Source organism: Podarcis pityusensis (genome assembly GCF_964106645.2).
Source record: "Podarcis pityusensis genome assembly, chromosome: 15".
NCBI lineage: Eukaryota > Metazoa > Chordata > Lepidosauria > Squamata > Lacertidae > Podarcis > Podarcis pityusensis.
In genome coordinates, this window is record NC_138040.1 from 13,958,034 (window position 1) to 13,979,850 (window position 21,817).

Sequence of the window (21,817 nt, forward strand, 5' to 3'; positions counted from 1 at the left end):
ACCTTTCATGGCTGCACTGATTTCAACAGCTGATATCAACATTGTATGGATTTTTGTTTTTTTTTGCCATTTCCAACGGAATGCCTGGTATAAAGCTTCTATTTTCACAGGTTCCCCAGCATTCAAATCTAAGCAAGCTAAAATGGTGTGTATATCACACACAGAGTTTAATATCACAGTTTTGCCTCTTCACTAATTACGGGGACCCAGTGTGTAGTGGTTACAGTGTTTGGACTGGATCCAAGTTCAAATTCTCGCTGCCATAAAGATATTAGGCAGAACACTATCTCAATCTAACCTACCTCACAAGGTTGTTGTGAGTAAAAAATAAAAAGGCGGAGGACAGACTATATATGCTGCCTTGAGCTCCTTGGCTGAAAGCTGGGATATTAATGCATTAGTACATTTCCCCTTCGCTTTGAAGAGCCCCAAAAGCTATTATTTCACTGAAGCCACAGTGGTACGTTCCATTCAGTCCCTTCCTCTCCTCCTCTGTACACAAAAGTGGTACAGCCCGCTTTGGAACATGGACGGAACCTCCCCGCCCGTCATCGATTGGAACAATATTCTTGCTCTCTCTTCTCTCTCGCACACACCCTTGCAGGGCGTCAATAGGTATGTTCCAACACGCCTATTTATCTCTCTCCCCCCCATTCTTGCGCGCGCTGATCAGTTGGTAGGCGCCGCCCGCTCTGATTGGCTGCGCCGCCCCGCAGCCGAAGCGACGGCGGCGTCGACAACGCTGCTGTTGCTGCCGCTGCTGGCAGAGTCAGTCAGTCAGCGAGTGGCCGACGGAGCGGGTTGTCCGGGGTCCCGCGTCTTCCCCCCGCCTCACCTTTCCCCGCCGGGGTCGCTGACAGGGATGGCGTCGGGTAGGTGGCCGCCTCCCTCGCTGGGGGAAACCGGGGCTTGAGGCTGTCACTGAGGGGGAGGCGGGAGGGGGCGTGGCCTCTGGGAGGAGGGAAGGACCCCAGCGGGTCTGGCAGTTGCCATATTTGAGAGGGTTGCGCCTGCGCAATGACTCCTCCCGCAAGTTTCAGGCTCTTTTGCAAAGGTTGCGCTGGACTGACCCACGAGTGCGCCTGCGCGCTCGCCCCACAGCTGACTCGTCTCACGTGCTCAAGGCCCCTTGGGACTATTCTTGGCCAGTCGAGGCGTGAATGGCGCCTCAGTTTGTGGTTTATTTATTTATTTTTAAATTGGAATCCTTGAAGGATGTATAATAGCAATATTATTTTATTTTTTAAAATAGTAATAAAAATGTTGTTGGCAATAGTTCAGTGTTTTACAGCTTTATAGTAATATTTTGAAGTTTTTATGTTTTTGTAATTTGGGAAAGGCAATACAGTAGTCTTCAGTTAGTGGGTCGGGATCAAGTACTGGGTCATGTCTGATACAAGGTGGGTCGCAGCAGGAGCACCACTGCCATGCAGATATGTTTGAGTTAAAGGTGGGTCCTGGATCTGAAAAGATTGAATATAATAATGATATTATGGTAGGGTTGGGAAACTTCTGGCAAATTTGCCCCCCTGGGTTTCCTTATTTGGCCCTTCGTGCTGTCCCCAGGCTGCAACCTTCGTTGGCAGTGTTTCACACCTTCCTTGAGTGTTTTTGCGTGGCTGGAATATGAACAGTTCCCTCTACTCCTCTCTCAGCCTCAGCCCGTCAACTACAATATAGTCCTATCTCCTTCCACAAGCCAGGGTCCTCCAGATGCTTGCTGGACTGCAGGTCCCAACATCCTTGACCACTGGCTATGTTTGCTGCGGCTGATTTAGTCCAAAACATCAGGAGAGCATCAGGTTTGGGAAGGCTGCTCTTAAGCGTTAAGGATGATGCTGGCTACTAATGGGGGACGCTTGTGAGGCATATGTGCTCTTGCTGTTTGTGTGGAATGTTTGACGGTGGTCAGAGCATAGCCCTTTCCAAGCGGCTGTTGCAGTCTTAGAGTTCTTTCGCAGTGGGAGTTCAAGTTGGAAATAGGCTTCTTGTAACTGAAGGGAGGAGGGAAGCAAAACAGTTTTTGGAAACACATTGCAAACTTCTGCTGGGCACAAGCATCTTTAAGAGGGTTCTGTGGCTGTTCACCATGGCTAGCCATGCACCTATATTAAAATGATATCCAAGATGAGTTATTTATAGTTGTAGATACTGCACACCTCATTCACTGTGTCTGAAATCATGCTCAGCACAAGTACCCACCTGTCTTCTCAATTGTTCATCTCCAGTTGCTGACATCTCTAACAGAGGATCGAAAAAACAAATACTTAAGGCAATGATTGTCAAGCGCTGTGAACTTTGGCCTCACATCTGAACTTCCTCTATCTTGTGTCCCCCACCCTTTCAACCCCAGCACCAACAATCTTTTCCACAGATGAACATGCTGGGATTTTCATCTTCCGTTCTGTGCAGGACTGCAGCTGCGTGTGAGGGTTTGTGGACTGGGATATTTATCTAAGACTGGCTTTAAAGGAGGGTCTCTCTTAGTCTCTCTTAAAAACACGTACAGGGAACTATTCTTGCAATAAGGCTGGGCCTCTTTTAGACTTTCTTCCCATTATCAGGTTGTAATGGAGCAGGGAACAGAGTTACTGTCACTCCTACAAATCCAATATGACTCCATGATGGTCCTTTGCCAGTGAGCATTCAGCCATCCACACCCCTCTTTCCATTCTTGGCAGAAGGAAAGCTACACCTCCTTTGAGATCCGGTCATTCCCTGCTACTTTTTGCTTCCCCTTCACACGTTCTCCCACCTCTTGCAAAGTTTTGGAGACTATTGCCACGTGTTTGCCTCTACATAGTTCCATCCTTATTTCAGACATTGTGATATATTGTGATGTTTAGCTGGTGATATATTGCGATACTGAAAACCAGATATTACCCAGCCCTGCCATATATGAAAAAAGGGTAGTGGTGGAGCAGACAAAAAGCTAGAGGCCAAAACCTTCACTCAGCTGTTTGGAATAGTTCTTGTACTTAGAACAATGCCCTAGACTCTGGATTCTTTAATTCTACATGTTTGTCTTTCACATTTGACTGTATTTGGTGGCTTTTGGGGTTCTAGGAGAAGATCCCATCAAGCCTGAATGTTAATTTTCATTTGCATGTAGCTCGGGCAGTTTTTCCTGGTATTGGCAGCCTTGCTCTGATACAATTTAGAAGTCCCTAGTCACAGTCATATCATAAAGTTAAAACACATGGCTTCTCCTATAGACTCCTGGGAACTGTAGTTCAAAGGCACTGAGAATTGTAGCTCTGTGGGGGTACCCATGCTTCTTTGGGGAACACAGTGTGCTTTAATGTATGGTATGGATGTGATGCCCTGCTTCTAAAAGCAGACGAGCAGCATTGCAACACACATGCCTCCCTGCAAGAGAGCCTGAAATCATCTGAACAGAGGACTTCCCAAGAGGTTGTGCCAGCTTTCGTTATGTAAAATAAATCATTGAGCTCCTCATCACAAATAACCAGTTCATCATAATTTTTGGCTGAAAAGTTCATTTCTTATATAAGTGCCTACTTGGAATTTATTTTTGTTTTTGTTCCTTTAAGATTCTGGAAGTTTCAGCCATTCTGGAGATCAGCAACAAAGGTATGCAAATCTAATGATGATACAATATAGGGCTTAAACCTGTGGAGAAAAACACAAGAACCCCCATGTTGTGTAATATGTTGTTATCTTCTTGAGGCTTTTTGGAAGGTTGGTAGTTACCATTCTGCCTCTCTCTTTTGGAATCGTTTTCCTCCATTCAAATTCCCACATGCAGAGTTACAGTTTATGTCCAAGCCATTTCTGCCACCCTCCCTTTTGCTCAGTGTTACCATTTAGCCTGCCTGTCCCGCTCTCCCAACCAGGTAAAAAGAACAGCTTGTGTACTTCCTCACAGGGAAACAAGTACAAATACCTGTCCCTTATATCCCTTTCTCTCCTGCCCGGTTCTGTATTATTTTACAGTACTTTATTTAACAAGATTTAGATATCACTTAATCAGAAAAACCTCTAAGCGGTTTACATAAAAACAGTATAAAACATTCATAAGAAAATATTGGTAAAATCAAACTTTAAAAACAAGTGGACATAATAACTTTTATCAAATACTGTATAGATAAAACCAACAGTTTAGAAACAAAAATATGTCATAAAATTGCTCACCTGGATAGGTTTGCCTAAACAAAAAAAGGGTTTAGCAGGCTTCAAAAGCAGTACAGTGGTACCTCAGTTTACAAACTTAATCCGTTCCTGAAGTCTGTTCTTAAACCAAATCTGTTCTTCAACTGAGATGTGCTTTCCCTAATGAGGCCTCTCACCACCGGTGCCCTTCCACTGTTCCGTTTCCGTTTGTAGACCGAGGTAAAGTTCGCAAATCGGAACACTACTTCCAGTTTTGTGGAGCTCGTAAACAGGACTGTTCTTAAACCGAGGTTCCACTGTACAGCAGTGATGCCTACCTAAAAATAAGAGGCTCAAAGTTTCAGAGAGTAGGTGTCATGCTAAAAGGATAGATTCCTTGCAAGCGTGTAACTAACATTTTGTGGAATTTGTGAAAGTGCCATTTCACATTTTGAAGCTGTTGAACGGGCACAATTGGGGTAAGGCAGTCTTTCAAGTAAGCTGGTTCCAAGCTGTTAAGGGTTTTATATACTAACAGTACTGTATTGATTAAAATGACTGGATGGCCCCCCAAATTCAAACTTTTCATTTGGATGGCACAATTAAAGTGGTGATCTATAAAGTAGCCTCAACTGCTGTGGGTAAAATTCAGCTCTAGTCACAAAGTGTGTGCATATATGTCTAAACAAGGTTTGTTTTATTGCAACATAGGAAGCTGCCAAACTGAGCCATACCATTGGTCCATCTAGTTCTGCATTATCTACATTGATTCGCAGTGGCTCTCCTGGGTTTCAGGCAGAAATATTTCCCACGCCTACCTGGAGATGCTGGGGAGTAAACTTAGGACCTCCCGCATTCAAAGCAAACGCTCTACCACTGAACTACGGCCCTTCCTGAATGTGGAAAAAAAAAATCTACATATGGTGCAGATTGAATTGCAAAAATAAGCCAGACCGCTGGTCTGGTTTCAAATGCCTAAAGCTGTACAAATTGTAGAGATAAGTCTGTGCTGAAGTGATGTCTTAAGTGAAGGCGTTCTTTGCAAATTACTTCTGATGCGAAGTTGGTCCAGTGGGAAATTAGCACTTATTGACGTGCTATAAAAGGAACTCAGTAATTCCTCTAGAGCTTTCTCCTTCCCCTGGTGCCCTTCAGATGTTTTGGATTACAACCCCCATCTGCCCCAGCATGATACAGCTTTGGTGACTGGAGATCATGGGGGTTGCAGCCAAAAACATATGGAGGCACCAAGTTGGAGAAGGCTGCTCTAAAGAGCCCAGGTGCATATGTTTTTTCCAAAGAGAACAAAGTGCCAGACCGTGTGCCACGTCTGGCTAGAAGGCATCACTAGGGATTTCCAGAGTCACTGGTTTCTATACTTTCTGCTGGTCAACAAGAACACAGTTAGGTCTCTGCAAGAACAGTTTGTGCCCTTCCCTAAACTTCATGTTTTGTGGATAACGTTTGTGTGCCAGAAGTTGGCTTTAGTTCACAAAAGCTTAAGCTGCAACAAAGAACTGCTCTTTAAGATGCTGCAGGATGCTCAGATAGATGTGAATTCTTCTTTTTGCCCCTAGGGAGGTGCTGTGTGGAAATAACACTTCTCTGCCACCTTCTCTTCCAGCTACACAGGATATAGCAATCAAGGAAATCAAAGCTATGGACAGGCACCACAGGTGAGCAAAATGACCACTTTTGTGCTGCTTTAAAAAATAAATCACAGCATCAATTTTTTTATGACAGGATCATGGCGTAATCAATGTCTTTCTTGGTCCTCTTGAGAGAGATAGACAGCTGGTATTTGAGTGAACTTTGTGGGAAGAACGATCAAGTGTGACTAATAAGATACAAAAGAAAGAGCCCATTTGAGATTTAGACTGCAGAAAATATACATGTGGATTGATAGAGTGCTTGCCATTAAAAGCAAGCACGATCTCACTCTATCATGAGTTATTCCTCATGTTATAGTAGAGTGGTAATGGTAGAGTGGAGAGACATGGGTGGCGCTGTGGTCTAAACCAGTGTTTTTCAACCTTTTTTGGGCAAAGGCACACGTGTTTCATGAAAAAAATCACGAGGCACACCACCATTAGAAAATGTTAAAAAATTTAACTCTGTGCCTATATTGACTATATATAAAGTAATTCTCTTGAATAGGAATCAAATAAACACAAAGAAAGTATTTTATAATTACTTTATTATGAAATAGTAAGTAAACAGAAATATGAAAAATTATAAAATACTTTATTCAGTGCGCAACCTGGGCCTGTTTGGCTGAGCACAAAGCTGATATTCTGGCTGGAATCGAAGAAAGACACACACGTAGCTCTTCGTCAACAGCTCTCAGTCTCTCTCTGTATTTAGTTTTTATAGCAATCATGCTTGAAAAGCTCATCTCACACAGATATGTAGTGGAAAATGGAAGCAATGTCAAAATAGCTTTGTTTGCCAGAAGGGGGAACTCCTTGGCAGTATCCAACCAAAAACTGTCCAAAGGTAGATCAGCAAATCTTAGCTTGAAACCACGATTTTGTCTCAGTTCAGTTAGTTCCTCCTGCTCCTGTAAAGTCATGTCCTTTCCACCAACTGATGCTGAGCTATAAGGGTCCCTGACCCAGTCAAGGCATTCAGTGGAGACTGAAGAGAAATAAAATGACAACTTCTCCGGTCCTCCTGGTGACTCGAGTTGTGACGTCTTCTTCTCTCCGCTGCTGCGCACACTGTGCTTGGGCGGGAAGGAAGTCGGAAGATGATGTCCTACTGTGATAGGTCCAGGCTGGAGTCTGGACCTATCACAGCCCGGACATCAGAAAAGTGGAGGGTGTCCCCCTGAGGAGCGACAATCGGCGCCCCTGCTGGCTGAGGGTGGGGTCAACCCCCCCCCCCCATACCCAGGACACAGTCCGGCGCCCGCCTAGTGGGCGAAAATTTGAATTTTTTTTTAAAAAAATCTTTCGAATTTTTCAATTTTTCCCACGGCACACCAGGCAACATCTCGCGGCACACTAGTGTGCCGCAGAACAGTGGTTGAAAAACACTGGTCTAAACCATTGAGCCTCTTGGGCTTGCCAATTGTAAAGTTGGCAGTTCAAATCCATGCGATGGGGTGAGCTCCTGTTGCTCTGTCCCAGTTCCTGCCAACCTAGAAGTTTGAAATCATACCAGTGCAAGTAGATAAATAGGTACCACTTCAGTGGGAAGGTCAACGGTGTTTCCATGTGCTCTGGCACTCGTCATGGTGTCCCATGCACCAGAAGCGGTTTAGTCATGCTGGCCACATGACCCAGAAAAACTGCGGACAAATGACCTTGACCTGAAAGTGGAGATGAGCGCTGCACCCCATAGTTGAATTCGACTGGACTTAACCATCCAGGGGTTCTTTACCTTTACATTTCGTAGAGTGGAAAGTCCTTCCAGGCCAGAGTTGAATCTGTATCAGTGTACTATAAGGCTGATTCTCCTGATGTATAATTTACCCAGGCAACTAAGCTGCCATGCACCTCACATCACATGCAATGTCAGGTATAGGGCATATGGGCATGGCTTGGCCAGAACAGCCTGTGGAGGCCTGGGAGAGGTCCTGAAGGTTCTCCGCTCCTGTGATAATTGGTTGGCGGATTGGTGCTGCCAGCTACTCCAGACTTCAGAGGGTTCTTTTTCTTGAGCCACAAGAACAGAGGTAGTCTATAGCTTTCCCTGTTCAGCCTCCTCAACCTGGGACTGATTGATGTCACAATCACATTTATATCCCACTTTTGCCTGCACATAGCTAGGGTTGTTGGCACACCTCAGCCCTTCTGCCAAAATGGCATGAAGAAGATTTGTACCTTGCAATATAATAAAGCAAACAGCAAAACAAAATGGTGAAGCCAGTGAGTGAGGGGTAAGTGGGATACAATTATTTGGAAAATATAAACCCTTAAAAAAAATAAAGTGGGATACCCATTTAATCTTCACAGCTGCTTAGAAGCCTATTTGGCTTCTAAGTTATATAAAACCTAATAAATAACAGCAACGCTGTATGGTAGGTTAGTCAGGGGGCCTGTGACTAGCCCAAGGCCACCCACTGTGCCTTGTGGCTAATCGGGGAATTTAAACCCAGGTTTCCCTGCCCATAGCATACCGCTGTAGTGGCTGTCTTGGTTTACTTCCCTGGTCTCCACAAATGTCTGTGGCCTGACTTCTCTTTTGCCCTCTTCCTGTTCGATTGCAGGGCTATCCTGGCTATGAGCAGAGTGGGGAGAGCTCCTCTTATGGGCAAAGTTATGGAGGCTATCAAGGAAACTATGGACAGACCCAGACAGGTTTGGCTGAGCATGCTGACATTTTTGTACGTGTGCACTGTTCAGGGGCAACTGTTTACCTAAAGCGTTCCCTGTTGGATCTTCAGGTTACGGGCAGAGCGGCCAGCAAGGATATGGGGGATATGAAAATCAGAACCAGAGCTCTTACAGCCAGGAGTCTTACGGCAGTCAGGGGCAGCAGAAAGAGCCATCAGGCAGGTAAGGAGACTGACTTGTTTTGCCTGAACCTGATAAAAGTATGTCACTAATTTAACTACTAACATCCTCCAGCTACAACTGCTGTAAAGTTCTCTGTGTTGTGAAGCAGTGAAAACTTGTAGAAAGATTGCATTGGCATCCTGATTGGGGGGAAAGGGGGGGTTCAGATTAATTCTGGCTTTCTTAGGCTTTTGCTGGGCCCATTTATATGCCTGCAATGAAATCTCCATTGTTCTCTGCCAGTTTCGGGGGGCGAAAATTGCTGGTGTAGATTATTGGCTGGGTGAGTTAAGCTGGGATTCTGCTTGTCGTTACGATATAAGCAGAGATGATTGTGGCCGTCCAGGAATTAGTCTTGATGGGGTTGGTTGAAATTGGGCTGATAGAAATTGGAGATTTTTAAGCAGAGGTTGGATGATCATCTGACAGTGATTCTTCAGCAGTGGTTCCTGCATTGTAGTTCAGTGACAGGGCATCTGCTCTATGTGCAGAATGTCCCAGGTTCAATCCCCAGAATCTCTGGGTAGGATAGCGAAAGACTCTCTGTCTCAAGCCCTGGAGAGGGGCTGCATTTCACGGTACACAGCAGTGGGCTAGATGAGCCAGTGCTGTGACTGTATTGAGCAGCTTCCTGTGCTCCAGATGCCAAAAAAGTGTGCTATAATGATCTGAGTTGCCTTTGTCTTGACTGCCTTGGAACTCTGTCCTGCATATGCATTGTCAATAAGCCGACGAAACTTCTGCACATTTCGGTCATGCTTCTTCATCAGTTTTCTCCTCTGCTTCAGCAACAGGACTTCCTACGACCAGAAGTCCAACTATGGGCAGCAGCCAGGTTCATATAACCAGCCCTCAGGTTACAGTCAGCCACCAGGGTCCTATGACCAACTGTCCGGTTACAGCCAGCAGCCGAAGCAGTTTGACCAGCCGTCGGGCTACAGCCAGCAGGGACAGCAGCAAAGCTCGTACGACCAGCAATCAGGTTACAGCCAAAACCGAGGCTCCTACGACCAGCAGCACGATTTAGGGCCACAGCAAGGCTCCTACAACCAGAAGTCCAACTACGGGCAGCCGCCAGGATCGTATGGCCAGAACCAGCCGTCCTACCAATCCCAGCAGAAGGAAAGCTATGGCCAGAACATGCAAGGTAAGCCTTGCACAGGCTGCTCAGAAATGTTTAACGAAAGCAGCATCACATGCTTCGGTAGCCTATAATCCTCCAGGGTCACTTAGGCCACATTTACACCATACATTTAAAGCACTATGATACCATCATGGCTTCCCCCAAAGAATTCTGGGAGCTGTAGTTCGTTAAGGGTGCCTAGTTGTTAGGAGACGCCTCTTGTCTATCAGTCCACAGTAACTGCTTTGTAATTCTTCAGATGATCGTCGTGAGAAGAGTAGGTATGGCGAAGACAACAGAGGCTATGGTGGGCCCCGAGGAGGTGGAAGCAGGTTCGATTCTGACAGCAGAGGTCCGATGTTGGGCTTAAGGTAAAGGATTTTTAGTAGCTGCAGAGGTTGTATGTGGCTGCCTTCCCCACTATTTTTCAGGCTTGCTTGAGTGGATGCTCATGCAAAAACCTTTCAGCCTTTGAGATTTGAAGGCAGTGGATTTTTTTCTTCTTCAAGCACTCTGTGATGGGTACTGCCTGAAAACTGGACAGAATTGGTGTGAATAGCATACAAACCAAGGTTCTCCAATGTAGAAATGGAATCTCTTTCTGCAAGATAAAATAACGGGGTATCATGGGACACCTCCAGTGCCTGTTGACCAGTAGGATCCAGCCATACTTTCAGCAAAGAATTCGGCTACACTTGATGGTTCATTTTAACAAGTGAGGCGGGCAATGATTCTTCTCAGCTGACAGGTCCTTCACCTTTTAACAGCACCTTGGCCTGATTGTACCTTGAGAAAACTGTCAAACAGCTGTTATAAGCCCTGTTCAGGCATTTATGACTTAAATGACTCTAGTCAGGGTCCCTGGCCTTACCCTGCCATTCTTCCTTGCCAGCCCCATTGCCCACAGTATTTGTGGGTCAGCAATCTAAAGTGTGACCTTGATCGTGCCAGGTTTAAAGTCACATGGGGAACCTATGTCTGTTCTCCGCCCCCACCCCCATGCATGGACAGTGAGCGCTCTGGGGTGAGGTCAGTAAGCATTGCCCCACAGTTGGAATTGTGCAAGTCCTGAAAACCCCAGCAAGGCTACGGCCACCGGAACAAGTTGAGCTTGGTTTTTTTCTGTTCAGTTGGCGACCCTGGTGGGCATTGAACTGAGACACCCATAAGCTTGGGCCTAAGCTGGGATTGGGTGCCTGGTTTCTCCCAGGCCCAGTTCATAATGTCATGCCAGCTTTTCTCCCCATTTTATACCTCAGCAAGCCAAATGGATGAACACTCTTCCTTAGGGAAATGATTTAAAGTTGAGCATACAAGCCCTGGCTGCTGTGTTCTTAAGGCTATATCAGCATGATTTAGTCAAGCAATTCTGACTATTAAAGACAGCATGATGTCAAGCGATACTGAAAATATAATTAATAGTTTACTATTGTTCATGATTAGCAAGCATTCCCTTAAATTATGTTAGCAGCTAAGATTCTCAAACCCAACTTAGGATGGTTGATTTCCAGCTTGATGAAGCTCCGTGAGCTCTGTGGAGTATTTACGGCAGGCAGGGATATACTGGCTTTCCTGCCCAGACAGAAGGGATTCTCTGCTTGTCTGTGTGGCTGGCTATCTGTGGCCAGTTTCTTACCAGAGCAGAGTCTAGTAAAAGCAGGCTTGTCACATGGCAACTTCAAGACAGTGCAGGCTATATCTGAAGCAGTTTGTGTGAAGCCAGTGATGGGCAATAAATGTTTCCACATTGCTAAACAAGATTTGCAGTGGTGGCTGCTCTTCCAAAGAGATTGGAATATATGTGGGGAAACCTGAGACCTCTCAGTAGCTCCACTCCATACACACCTCTAATGCTTTCCCTTGGCTGGAATGTGTCCTTTAAATTGTGGTGATTATTCATGCTTGGGTGGGGGATGAAGAGAGGTTTGTGTGTGTATAAATGTCTGGCTTTAATGTGGCTGGAAGGTACCCTATTTCCCAGAGGTCCACAGCCTTCTTGCTCCCATTCTCTTTCATGGCTGCTTATTCCCGCGCTTGCTACCATTAGCACGTGGCCCCTGGGATGTTGTCCATGAAGGGGTGCAGCTTTCTAGCTGAGAAGGGTTCCCTGCCGCTGGAATGCAAGCTTGCATCTAGACAGGCCATGATGGAGAGAGGTAGCATGCCTGTTGAGATGTGACAGGCCGAAGCTCAGGTTGCCCATTGATGCTTGTGTAGGAAATAGGATTAGGGTTACAGGACTCTTTCCAAAACACATCCTTTCCCTCAGCCAAACCCCATCTTCCCCAGGCCATCCCCTTCACCAGCCCTGCATCATACTCTCCTTGAATGTTTTTGCCTGACTGGAATGTGTCCCTGAACTCTTGATTGCCTGGGTGGGGGATAGAGAGGGGTCTTGGTGTCAAAAGGTACCGTCCAAAGGTAAAATGTACGCCTGTTGCTTCACTCACTTTTGCCTTTGCCCTGCCCACCGCTGCCATTTTGCTCCTGGAGGGAATGTGGCCCTTGGGCAGAACCAGTTCCTTCACCCTGGCCTTTGGTGTTCCACCTGCCTTCTCTGCAGCTGAATCTCCTGGCCACCAGGCTCAGGGAACCTGGAGCTTTGCAGATGTTCCTGGACTGCAGCTCCCATCATCCCTGACCATTGTTCATGCTAGCAGCGGCAGGCTCTCTCCCCCCCCCACCTTGCTTTAAATTATGCACTGATGAATCCCTTTACCTGCAAATTCCGGAGTTAAGTACTGGCTTACAGTTTAAATTTAAATAAGAATAAATAGTGTGCCACTTGGTGAAGTAGGTCCCTACCAGTCAGGAGATAAGGAACGTTGGTTGTGCTTTGCGGCCACATGGGACTGCCACTGGTTGGAGTCTTGTTTGGGTGGAAAGTGAGAAGGCACTGGCCCCACTTAAGCTGATGATGGAAGAGGGCTTTGCCTTCTTGCTCCCTCGGTGCCTCAGGTTAAAGTGTTTGACAAGCCCTTGTGGGAGCTTAAGTTACAAAGTGCGGCTGGACAGAAACCAGGCGCTGCTGCTTGAGGGCAGAGGAAGAGTGTATTTTGGTGACACAGAAAGGAAAGGGCAGTGGTTCAGAAGCGCTTGGTTGTAGCTTGCTCAGGTTCAGAGTGGAGGAGTTGGGTGGGTGGGTGAGTGAGTGGTATAGCTGAGTGCAGTAGGTCACAACTATTAAAATAACCGTCTATAACTGGTTACAATTTCTGTTGTGTGTCAGTATCTCTAAATATAGACCTTCTCTGATGTCCAGCAAACCTCACTGGCGTTCTAGACTTTTCGGCCACATTCACACCATGCATTTAAAGCTCTATGAGACATGTGTTTAAACAGTCCTGGCTTCCCCCAAAGAATTCTGGGAGCTGGAATTTCTTAAGGGGGCTGAGAGTTGTTAGGAGGTCAGTTTTCCCCTCCCACAGCTCCCTGTGAAAAGGGAGAATTGTAGCTCTCGGAGGGGAATAGGGGACTCTTAACAACTTGCAGCCCCCATGACAAACCACAGCTCCCATAATTATTTTGGGGAAGTTGCAGCGCTTTAAATGTATGATGCGAATGTAGCCAATCTTTATTATCTCTTACTGAGAACAATTATTTTTTTTGCATTTACTTGGATCTGGATATACTCGTATTTTTTTAGCAATTTGAAAATCTGAATCCTGTTTTTTAAAAAGCAAAAGAAAGCCTCCAGATCTTGTAGAGGGGCAGCCATGACATTCCCAAACTGATATGACAGCCCTGTGTTTGGTTCCAAACGTGACCTCTCTGTTTATAAGACTTGGAGTCATTCTTGCAATGCAGGGAGGCTTGAATGAGAGCAAAGGTTGGCATTCTGAAGCTTGTTCCCTTGTTCCCTTCGCATATGTAAAATAATTCCCAAATAAGGAATGAGTCTGCTCATGACTGTAGGTCAGTCCTTTTGTGTGTGTGAAGCATCTCCTGGATTGGAGTTTAAAAACTGGATGTATTTTTGGGCCTAGGTTTTAGGACCAGAATTATTTATTTATTTGCATTGTTTTATCCCACCCTTCCAATGCGCTCTGGGTGGTTTACAAGCTTCCCCTCCCTCCTTTTTTTATCCTCACATCAGTCTTATGAGTTAGGATAGGCTGACAAATACTGACCAGCCTCAGCCTGAGACAGAATGACTGACCCGTGTTCACGGAGTGAGCTTCATAGGCTGCTGGGGCTTTGAACCTATATATCGAACCTAACCCAAATGTTGTGCTGCACAGTTAAGAATGCAGATTTTATTGGAAGCCAGAGGGTGGCATTTCTCCAAACTCGTGAAAGGCTGTCCTTTAAAAAAATGAGCCAGAGTATATTTTACCCCACCCTTCCTGCCATGAGTTCAGGATGGCACAGAGAACTTCCTCCTCTTGTATCCTCACAACAACCTTGTGAAGAAGGTTAGGTTGAGAGGGAGGCTTGGCCGAGAGTGAACTTCATGACTGATGGAGATTTAAGCCCAGGTCTTCCTTGTCAAACAATGTGACTGCTAGTCCAGAATAACTGCTGTTAGCCTAGAAACAGTCATCCCCTTTCTCCCCCACCCCCGCTCATGCATATGCACACCCACACATTTTTTGCAATTACTCAAGCATTCTCTCTGGCTTGTGCCCTTGTGAATAGAAAACTGCACTATTCTTTATTTCTTTATCATGCACCTGCTGTCTATATAGTGTGCATAAACTTCTGCAAAGGACAGATCAGACCTTTCCCCTCAAGCGTGTGCACAATTAAAAATATACACACCCCTGCCCCAAAACAAAACCCCATGATCAACCAGTCACAGCAAATAAACTCCTTGGTCTGAACAGAACTCATGGTTTGTTTAGGACAGAGCTCAAGAAACAAACCCAGTGGGATGGTGGCTGCAGCTCTGGTCTTCACATGCACACCTGTTGAGCGCATCCCAGGTGTAAATGGCATCTCACAAATTACTGCTGGGATTTGGGGCTGCAGAAGTGGGCCTGGGAACACCTGCATACCTACCCTATTCTCTTAATCAATGAGACTAACAAGAGCTCCAGAGCAGGAGCTGAGCATGTGTTATTTCTTGCTGAAGGAGTGTGTGCCAGTTCTTAGGGGACGCATTCAGCAGCTGCACGGTAACATTCAGTAAGTGTGGCTTTTGAGCCCTTGGGCTCAGGGTGTAGAGACTTTAAAAGAAGGAATCACTTCTTCAATTTTTCCTCTACAGTGGTGGTGACCGAGGTGGCTTCAAAAATTTTGGTGGTAAGTGCTGAGCATCGGAAATAAAACATTTCAGTGGAAATTCCACATTAAAAGGCCAATAAATAAATAAATAACAGTCTTTAAAAGCCACCAAATACCATGTTCCATTAGAAGCATTTTATTTTTTGTTGTTCTCTTTGTTTTTCCTCTTTGAGCTGAGGCTGGTGTGTACGTGTGCTTTAAAAGAAAAAGAAAAAAGTTGCTCGTAATAATAAAGTTAAAAACCAGGATTCCGGTTTCTTTTCTCTTCCTTTTGTCCATTTGCATGAAAGGATTTTTTTGTTGTTCCTTTCCTTGCCACTTAGTGGCGCGTAATGCAAAGTTCTGCTAAGCAAAACCTACCAATGAGAGAACAGTTGCGGCACACGACTTGAGAATGGCCAGCCAGGACCCACAAGATGACCCCCCACCCCATAAAACTAGGTGGCAGATGCCACAACCTTTGGTTTTAAAAAAAAGTGTGACCAGTTTTCTTCTTGGATGCACCTTCCTTCATTTTTAATCATCTCTTCTAAATCTTGTCTCGGCTTAAGGGTTGTTGCATATACCTTTTCATTAATTCAGAATTCATTTACGTTGTCAGTTTGTGTATCGTCAGGTGTTGTTGTATTTTTGGCTAAAATACCCTTTGGTTTTTCTCTCAACCATTTCTCAGGTCAGAGGGATTATGGGCAGAAGCCAGACACAGGTAAGCACATCAGCATATAGCTCCACAGCCTTCTGTAATTTCCTTCACTTTCAAGGGTGGCACACAGCAGTCTTCCTCTTCAACGGGGAGGTGCACCAGTCTTCTTAGGTGCTTTATGTTTAGCCTGGCGAAGAGAAGACTTGAGAGCTGATGTAAGAGGCTGTCACATGGAAGATGGAGCGATCCTGTTTTCTGCTGCTCTAGAGGGTAGGAAATGAAATATCCTTTATTAGGCATAGCAAACCACACATTATCAAACAAACACTGTATACAAATTGTGTAAATATGAACTCAACATAACAAAGTTTGTCCCAGTCAGATCTTTAACTCCAGATAAAATCAATTTGCATAAATAATGCAATACAACACTACCACCTCACCGATCAATTAAGAACCACTAAATCTCTTTATAATGGCCTAGTCTTTCTGCATGGACAGCACTCAAAAATTCAGCCACTATTAAAGTAATTTGATCATTCCTGTCCGAGAGCAGGTCCCGAATTGTTAGAGGGTAGGATCTGAACCAACTGATTCAAATGACAGGAGTGTCTGACTAAACATTGGAAGAACTTTCTTAGGGTAAGAGCTGTTAGACAGTGGAATGGGCTCCCTCAGAGGGTGGTGGACTCTCCTTCATTGGAAGCTTTAAAACAGATTTTGTATGGGCACCTGACAGTGATTCTTCAGCTGTGGTTCATGCATTGCATGGGGTTGGACTAGACGACCCTTGGGTTCCCTTCCGACTCTACAGTTCTATTATTCTATTTCCTAAACTTAAAATGATTAAGTTCTCTGACACAACTTCCCCATATACATGCAGAGCTTTCCATACCATAGTGGGCTGTTGCCGATGAGCCTTTCAGATGCAATGGTGACTGTTCTGACTTGAGTAGTCTTGGAAATCTGTTCCTTCTAGCTTGGCCCCTGCAGAAGTTATTTCAGGTTCTAAAATAACTCTGGCTCCTCTGTGATGTAGATTCGGAGTCTGACAACTCTGATAACAACACCATCTTTGTACAAGGACTGGGAGATGACGTTTCAACAGATCAAGTTGCGGAGTATTTCAAGCAAATAGGTGTCATTAAGGTGGGTGAAGTAGTAAAACTACTTACCAGAGAAACCTGGTAAGATTGTGGGGATGATGCCGTTGAGGCAGGTGAGAGTTCATAACAAAATCCTCAAATGGATAAAAGCAAGGTACGTCTCCTAAATAGGATGACCAATCGGAAAACAGGCATTTCAGGTTTCTGATTGGAGCATACTTAAGGTTGGACTTGGTGGGTGTCCATAATTGTAGGGCAGGCATCAGACTTATTCTTTACACACAACACCTTGGTGTTGGTGCCTTAGCTGTCTGAATTTGGTCTCTGGCAATCTCAGGAAGTCACTGGCATGGTGTAGGAAAGCAGCTGGCTTTTCTGTCTTGAGTCCAAGAAGTTAATTATACCTTCCCACTTCATTCCCTAACTCTCATGGATTCAGCTAGAAGTTACTCTTGTTCCTGTAGGACTTGGTGGTGATGAACACTTGTTAACCAACTCCCAAAATCTGTCTGGGTTTTCCTCCTTCACTGTCACTTGGCCTCTGTTTTTGATGGTGCAGTTGCTTGCTGGATCTCTGCCAGTGGAAGTTCTTAGAGTGAAAAGACCAAAAGATTAGTGATCCAACTTCCTGTCCATATGGAGACCCATCACCTATTAGCCTCCGCTCAAAATTTTCGCTTGTACCAATGTGCACATCCATTGCAAAAACATGGCTGTTACATGTTTGCAGATATATATTTGATGTGTGGGTGGAGATTCACCCCTCTGGCACCCAACAGCCTTTCTCTAGTTGCTGGTGCCCCAGAGCAGGAGGTGCCAGCCTTCTTAGGTCAGCGGCACATTTTGGAAATTTGAGAGAGTGCCATGGGCACCAGTCACACAATCTGCCATGTCTAGAAGATCAGAGAAAGCCAGAACCATAACACTGTGTGGTCCTGCCCCACATTAGTCCCCCACCAACAATGCCAGACACAGCAGTTCGTGTTATATGGAGGGTGACGACAGGCCTTTCTCTCTTTTTTCTTCCCAGACTAACAAGAAAACTGGCAAACTCATGATTAACCTCTATACGGACAAGGATACTGGGAAGCCAAAGGGCGAAGCGACAGTGTCTTTTGATGACCCACCGTCTGCTAAGGCAGCCATCGACTGGTTTGATGGTAAGACTGGCCGCCTTCCTCTCGGTAGCCAGTGCATGATTCCCCTCCTCCTTTTTATGCAGCAGTCTTAAAACAACTAAGATCAAGAGTGAGGGGGAACTGGAGACTTCTTTCACAACAGGATCTGGAGAACTCATGGCCTGTTTATTTGCCCTGCTCTCTCTCTCTCTCTCTCCTTTCCTGACTTAAAGGTTATTGTAAGCACCAACTAGCTTTACTTTATAACATAGAGTCCTTGAGACGCAAGATGTTGTAGTACAACATCTCACATCATCCACAGCCAGCACGGCCCATGTTCGAAGGATGGTGGGATTTGTAGTCCAACAACATTTGGGAACCAAAGGTTGAGGAAAGCTGCCTCAGATTTTTGGAGCTGGTTTTTTTTGGGAGGGGGGTGAGAGCACAGGGAGTACATATCCTCAGGCAAGTAACCGAGCTTTTAGCCATCTCTCCTAGGATCTGTGATGGGAGGTTTCTATTTCATTGTTGTGCCTGAGCAGCTGTGGATTTTTCTTTCCTTCCTTTTAATTTTTTTAAAAAAATATTATTATTATTATTTGCAGGAAAGGAATTCAACGGCAGTGTTATCAGGGTTTCCTTTGCAACCAGACGGCCTGAATTCCTGCGAGGAGGCAATGGAGGTGGTGGCGGTGGTCGCCGAGGTAGGAACAGAACCGCCTCCCTGGTCATATTTCCATGTGATCCAGAGGTGCTGCTATTTCAAGACTGAGCGTGGGAGCAACTTTGTCCCCCAAATCTCTTTTTGGCTGTCCCTCTCTCTGAAGCAGGGAACAGAGGCCATTCTGATGCTTTTTGGCTAAGTCCTACCCACATGTGTTTCTTTGGTTTAACTGCAATGTATTTGTGATGGCAGGTTCCCGAGGAGGGGGCTTCGGAAGAGGCGGCGGCTTCCAGGGCCGAGGCGGAGAACCCAAAAGTGGTGACTGGGTTTGCCCCAACCCGTAAGTTCTTATCCTTAGGCCTGTATCTGAATAACGGCTTCATCTTCTTCCATGTTGGAACATAGGAAGCTGCAATGCAAGCTGAGCAGCATAGGGTATCTGTGGCCCTCCAGATGAAGTTGAACTCGAGAGTTGCATCATCCCTAACCATTGGCTGGGGGCTGAGTCCAGGTTAGGTTGAGAGTGAGCGACTGGTCCAAGGTCACCCAGTGGGCCTAATGGCCGAGTTTCAACCCTGGTCTCCCAGGTCCTAGCCCAGCCAGGACTCTAACCACTACACCTCACTGGCTATTATTTTTATTGCATTCTGTTTTATTGATGGTATTTGTAGTCTGCTCCTCATATGTTTTCAGTCACAGGGCTGGAAACAAAAGTAATGAAAATAAACGCAATATACAAAAATCGCAACAACACAATTTAGCATTTCCAAGTGTCCCCCTCTAAAAAATCCAAAGCACTTTCTAAAGCGCATGTTTCCTTGTTTCCTTCAGGAGCTGCGGCAATATGAATTTTGCCCGTCGAAATTCCTGCAATCAGTGCGATGAGCCCAGGCCGGATGATGGGCATCCATCAGGAGGAGGTGTGTAAAAAACAACAACCCCAAAGCAAACCATAACGCCAGAAATGGGGTGGGGACAGGATGCCACAGCTTGGAGAAAGTGTTCCCTTGTGTTGCTCATCTTGCTTCCCCCCCCCACAGACTTCCGCGGCCGGGGAGGCTTTGGAGGCGACCGGGGATTCAGAGGCCGCAGAGGCGGTGGCTTTGGCGGAAAAATGGGAGGCCGGTCAGTGCTGAATTTATTTACTTATTAGAATGACCAAAGGGCATGTTAGATCTGGGATTTACCCAAATCAGTATTCCCCATCATTGCGTCTTTGGCCACATTCACACCCTACATTTAAAGCGCTACCATACCACTTTAAACTGCCAGGGCTTTCCCCCTCCCAAAGAATCCTGGGAGTTGTAGTCTCTGAAAGGTGTTGAGAGCTGTTAGGAGGCCCCTGATTCCCCCTTACATAGCTCCAGTTTCCCATAGTTCCCTGAGATGAGGGATTGATTGTAAAACCAACCAACCCCCAAAAAGCAAGTGTTTTTCATAGAATAATTTAAAATATTCAGAAGAAGCTACTGATAAAAATGAACAAGCTTTAAAAAGAAGTAGACACAGTAAAATGAACAGTTTTAAAAACAAAAGTGTTATGTCTAGATAGGCCACAGGTCAGGAGATGCTGATGATCATGATGATTAGTTACCTGCCCTTCACCAGCAGGTCCCGGAGCGGGTTGCAACAGTTTTAAAATTCAGAGTTAAAATCGGTTAAAACATACAACACCCACAAGCATAGGTTGGATCCTGGAAATGCACATCTCAGGAGTCAAAGGCCGGAGGAAGGAGATGAGAAAAGGGAAGTTCTTTGGAAAGGTCAGGCTTGGCTTAGGGTGCCTTGGCCACAAATTTACACCTGGCCCACTGAAGCTGTCCAGACTTTTATTGCTTGCAAGGGTGCCAGCCAGGTCCAGGTGGCTGGTTCTAGGGTGCAGTCACTGGACAGGAAGGTATTCTGAGTGAAAAAAAAACCTCCTTTCTTTCTCTTCCAGAAATGACTTCAGAAGCGATCAACGCAACCGACCCTACTAAGAACAGCTGTGAAGGTCCCCCCTCCCTACCCCATCTTTCTGACGGCTTTTCACAGCAAACTTTGCTGAGTTTCGCCTGCTGCTTTATACCCCACATGGCCTCTTTTGGATAGTGGAATTAAATGTGAAATTGGATTTTTTTTTTTATTTGGTGGGAGGGAACTTGGGTAAGATTCCTCCCCCTCCTTTTTTATTTTACTTTTAAAGCAAGCCCATCAAAATTTTCATCTTCTGATTTCCATCATTCCCCTCCCCCTTCTCCCACCACCCCCAATTCTCCATCACCTAAAAAAAAGAAAAGAAGGCTCTCTCTTCCACGGGCTGTTGAAAAAAAGAAGGAATGAAATTGTAAAATATTTGCCAAAAATCTGACATGTTTTATAATTCAAACAATAAAAGCTGATTGTTTATTTGTGACATTTGGCTTGTTTTCTCCGCCCTTTTCTGGGAACCCCCAGCAACCCCTGTGTATTTAGGAAGGAAGTGTTGAACTTCATGGATACTTGGGACTCTTTGCAGAATCTGTGTTGTAGAAAAATATGGAGAGGGAATAGCTGTACAGTATTTGGCAGTTCATCTAAATTTGGCAAAGCGGTATATATTACTGTAACTTTTTTTAAATTTACAAGTGGGAGAGGGGGAGAGGCATTAAGCTGTAAGGGCCCTCGCCTCTAGAAATTTTACTAGACATTGTCCGTATACAAGTATATATTTTCACTCAAAGAGAACAAGAAACTCCTGAGGGTGGGGGAAGAAAGAACAAAAAGCCAAGATTTCTTGGGATAATAACTGTTGTAGGCAGTACCAAATTTATACAGCTTTTCTGTATGTGGTGGAATGTATCCAGTCATTATCACAATTGCACTTATTAGCCACTTTTTCACAAAATAACAACTCAAAGCAACTTGCAGTATAATGCAAAAATAAAAATCTTCATAGAGCGGAAATGAAATAAAAGCTAAAAACATTGATGGGCATGAAAAGCTGCATTAACAAATCCCACCCACTTAGAAGCCACAATGTCAACCAGGTTAAAAATTTGGCTCAAAAGTGTTTTGTTGCCTGGCACCTACATTTAGTCAGTGATGGCTCCAAGCATACCAGTGAAAAGACCCATTCTCATGTTGCTACCATCCAGATCTCATTGAGGGCCCTTTGAGGATGAATGCAGGTTCTGGGTAGGTATATATGGGGAGAGGCAGTCCTTGAGGCATTGAGGACCTGAACTCAGCAGCAGTAGCCCTGTGAGGTCCTAATCCAACTTTATCCACCGCGCCATGTTGTTGTTTAGTTGTTTAGTCATGTCCGACTCTTCGTGACCCCATGGACCAGAGCACGCCAGGC

General features: G+C 45.3%; 1 protein-coding gene across 3 annotated transcripts; it reads left to right on the plus strand.

The window, feature by feature from the left end:
- Positions 1 to 700: 700 nt before the first annotated feature.
- On the plus strand, positions 701 to 20,890 carry TAF15 (TATA-box binding protein associated factor 15). 3 transcript variants are annotated; one of them, XM_080982986.1, is made up of 16 exons: positions 703 to 872; positions 3,555 to 3,594; positions 5,738 to 5,789; positions 8,327 to 8,417; positions 8,504 to 8,615; positions 9,404 to 9,762; positions 9,998 to 10,109; positions 14,948 to 14,982; positions 15,638 to 15,670; positions 16,647 to 16,756; positions 17,744 to 17,873; positions 18,437 to 18,535; positions 18,748 to 18,835; positions 19,327 to 19,415; positions 19,536 to 19,620; positions 20,435 to 20,890. In XM_080982986.1, the coding sequence occupies exons 1-16, from the start codon at positions 863 to 865 to the stop codon at positions 20,472 to 20,474; spliced, it is 1,485 nt and encodes a 494-aa protein (XP_080839112.1). In that variant the 5' UTR covers positions 703 to 862; the 3' UTR covers positions 20,475 to 20,890. The 3 variants fall into 3 exon arrangements, with proteins under 3 accessions (XP_080839113.1, XP_080839114.1, XP_080839112.1); XM_080982987.1 differs by lacking the exon at positions 8,327 to 8,417 and having other exon boundaries at positions 701 to 872; positions 5,691 to 5,789; positions 8,463 to 8,615; XM_080982988.1 differs by lacking the exon at positions 8,327 to 8,417 and having other exon boundaries at positions 702 to 872; positions 8,463 to 8,615.
- The last annotated feature ends 927 nt before the right edge of the window (positions 20,891 to 21,817 follow it).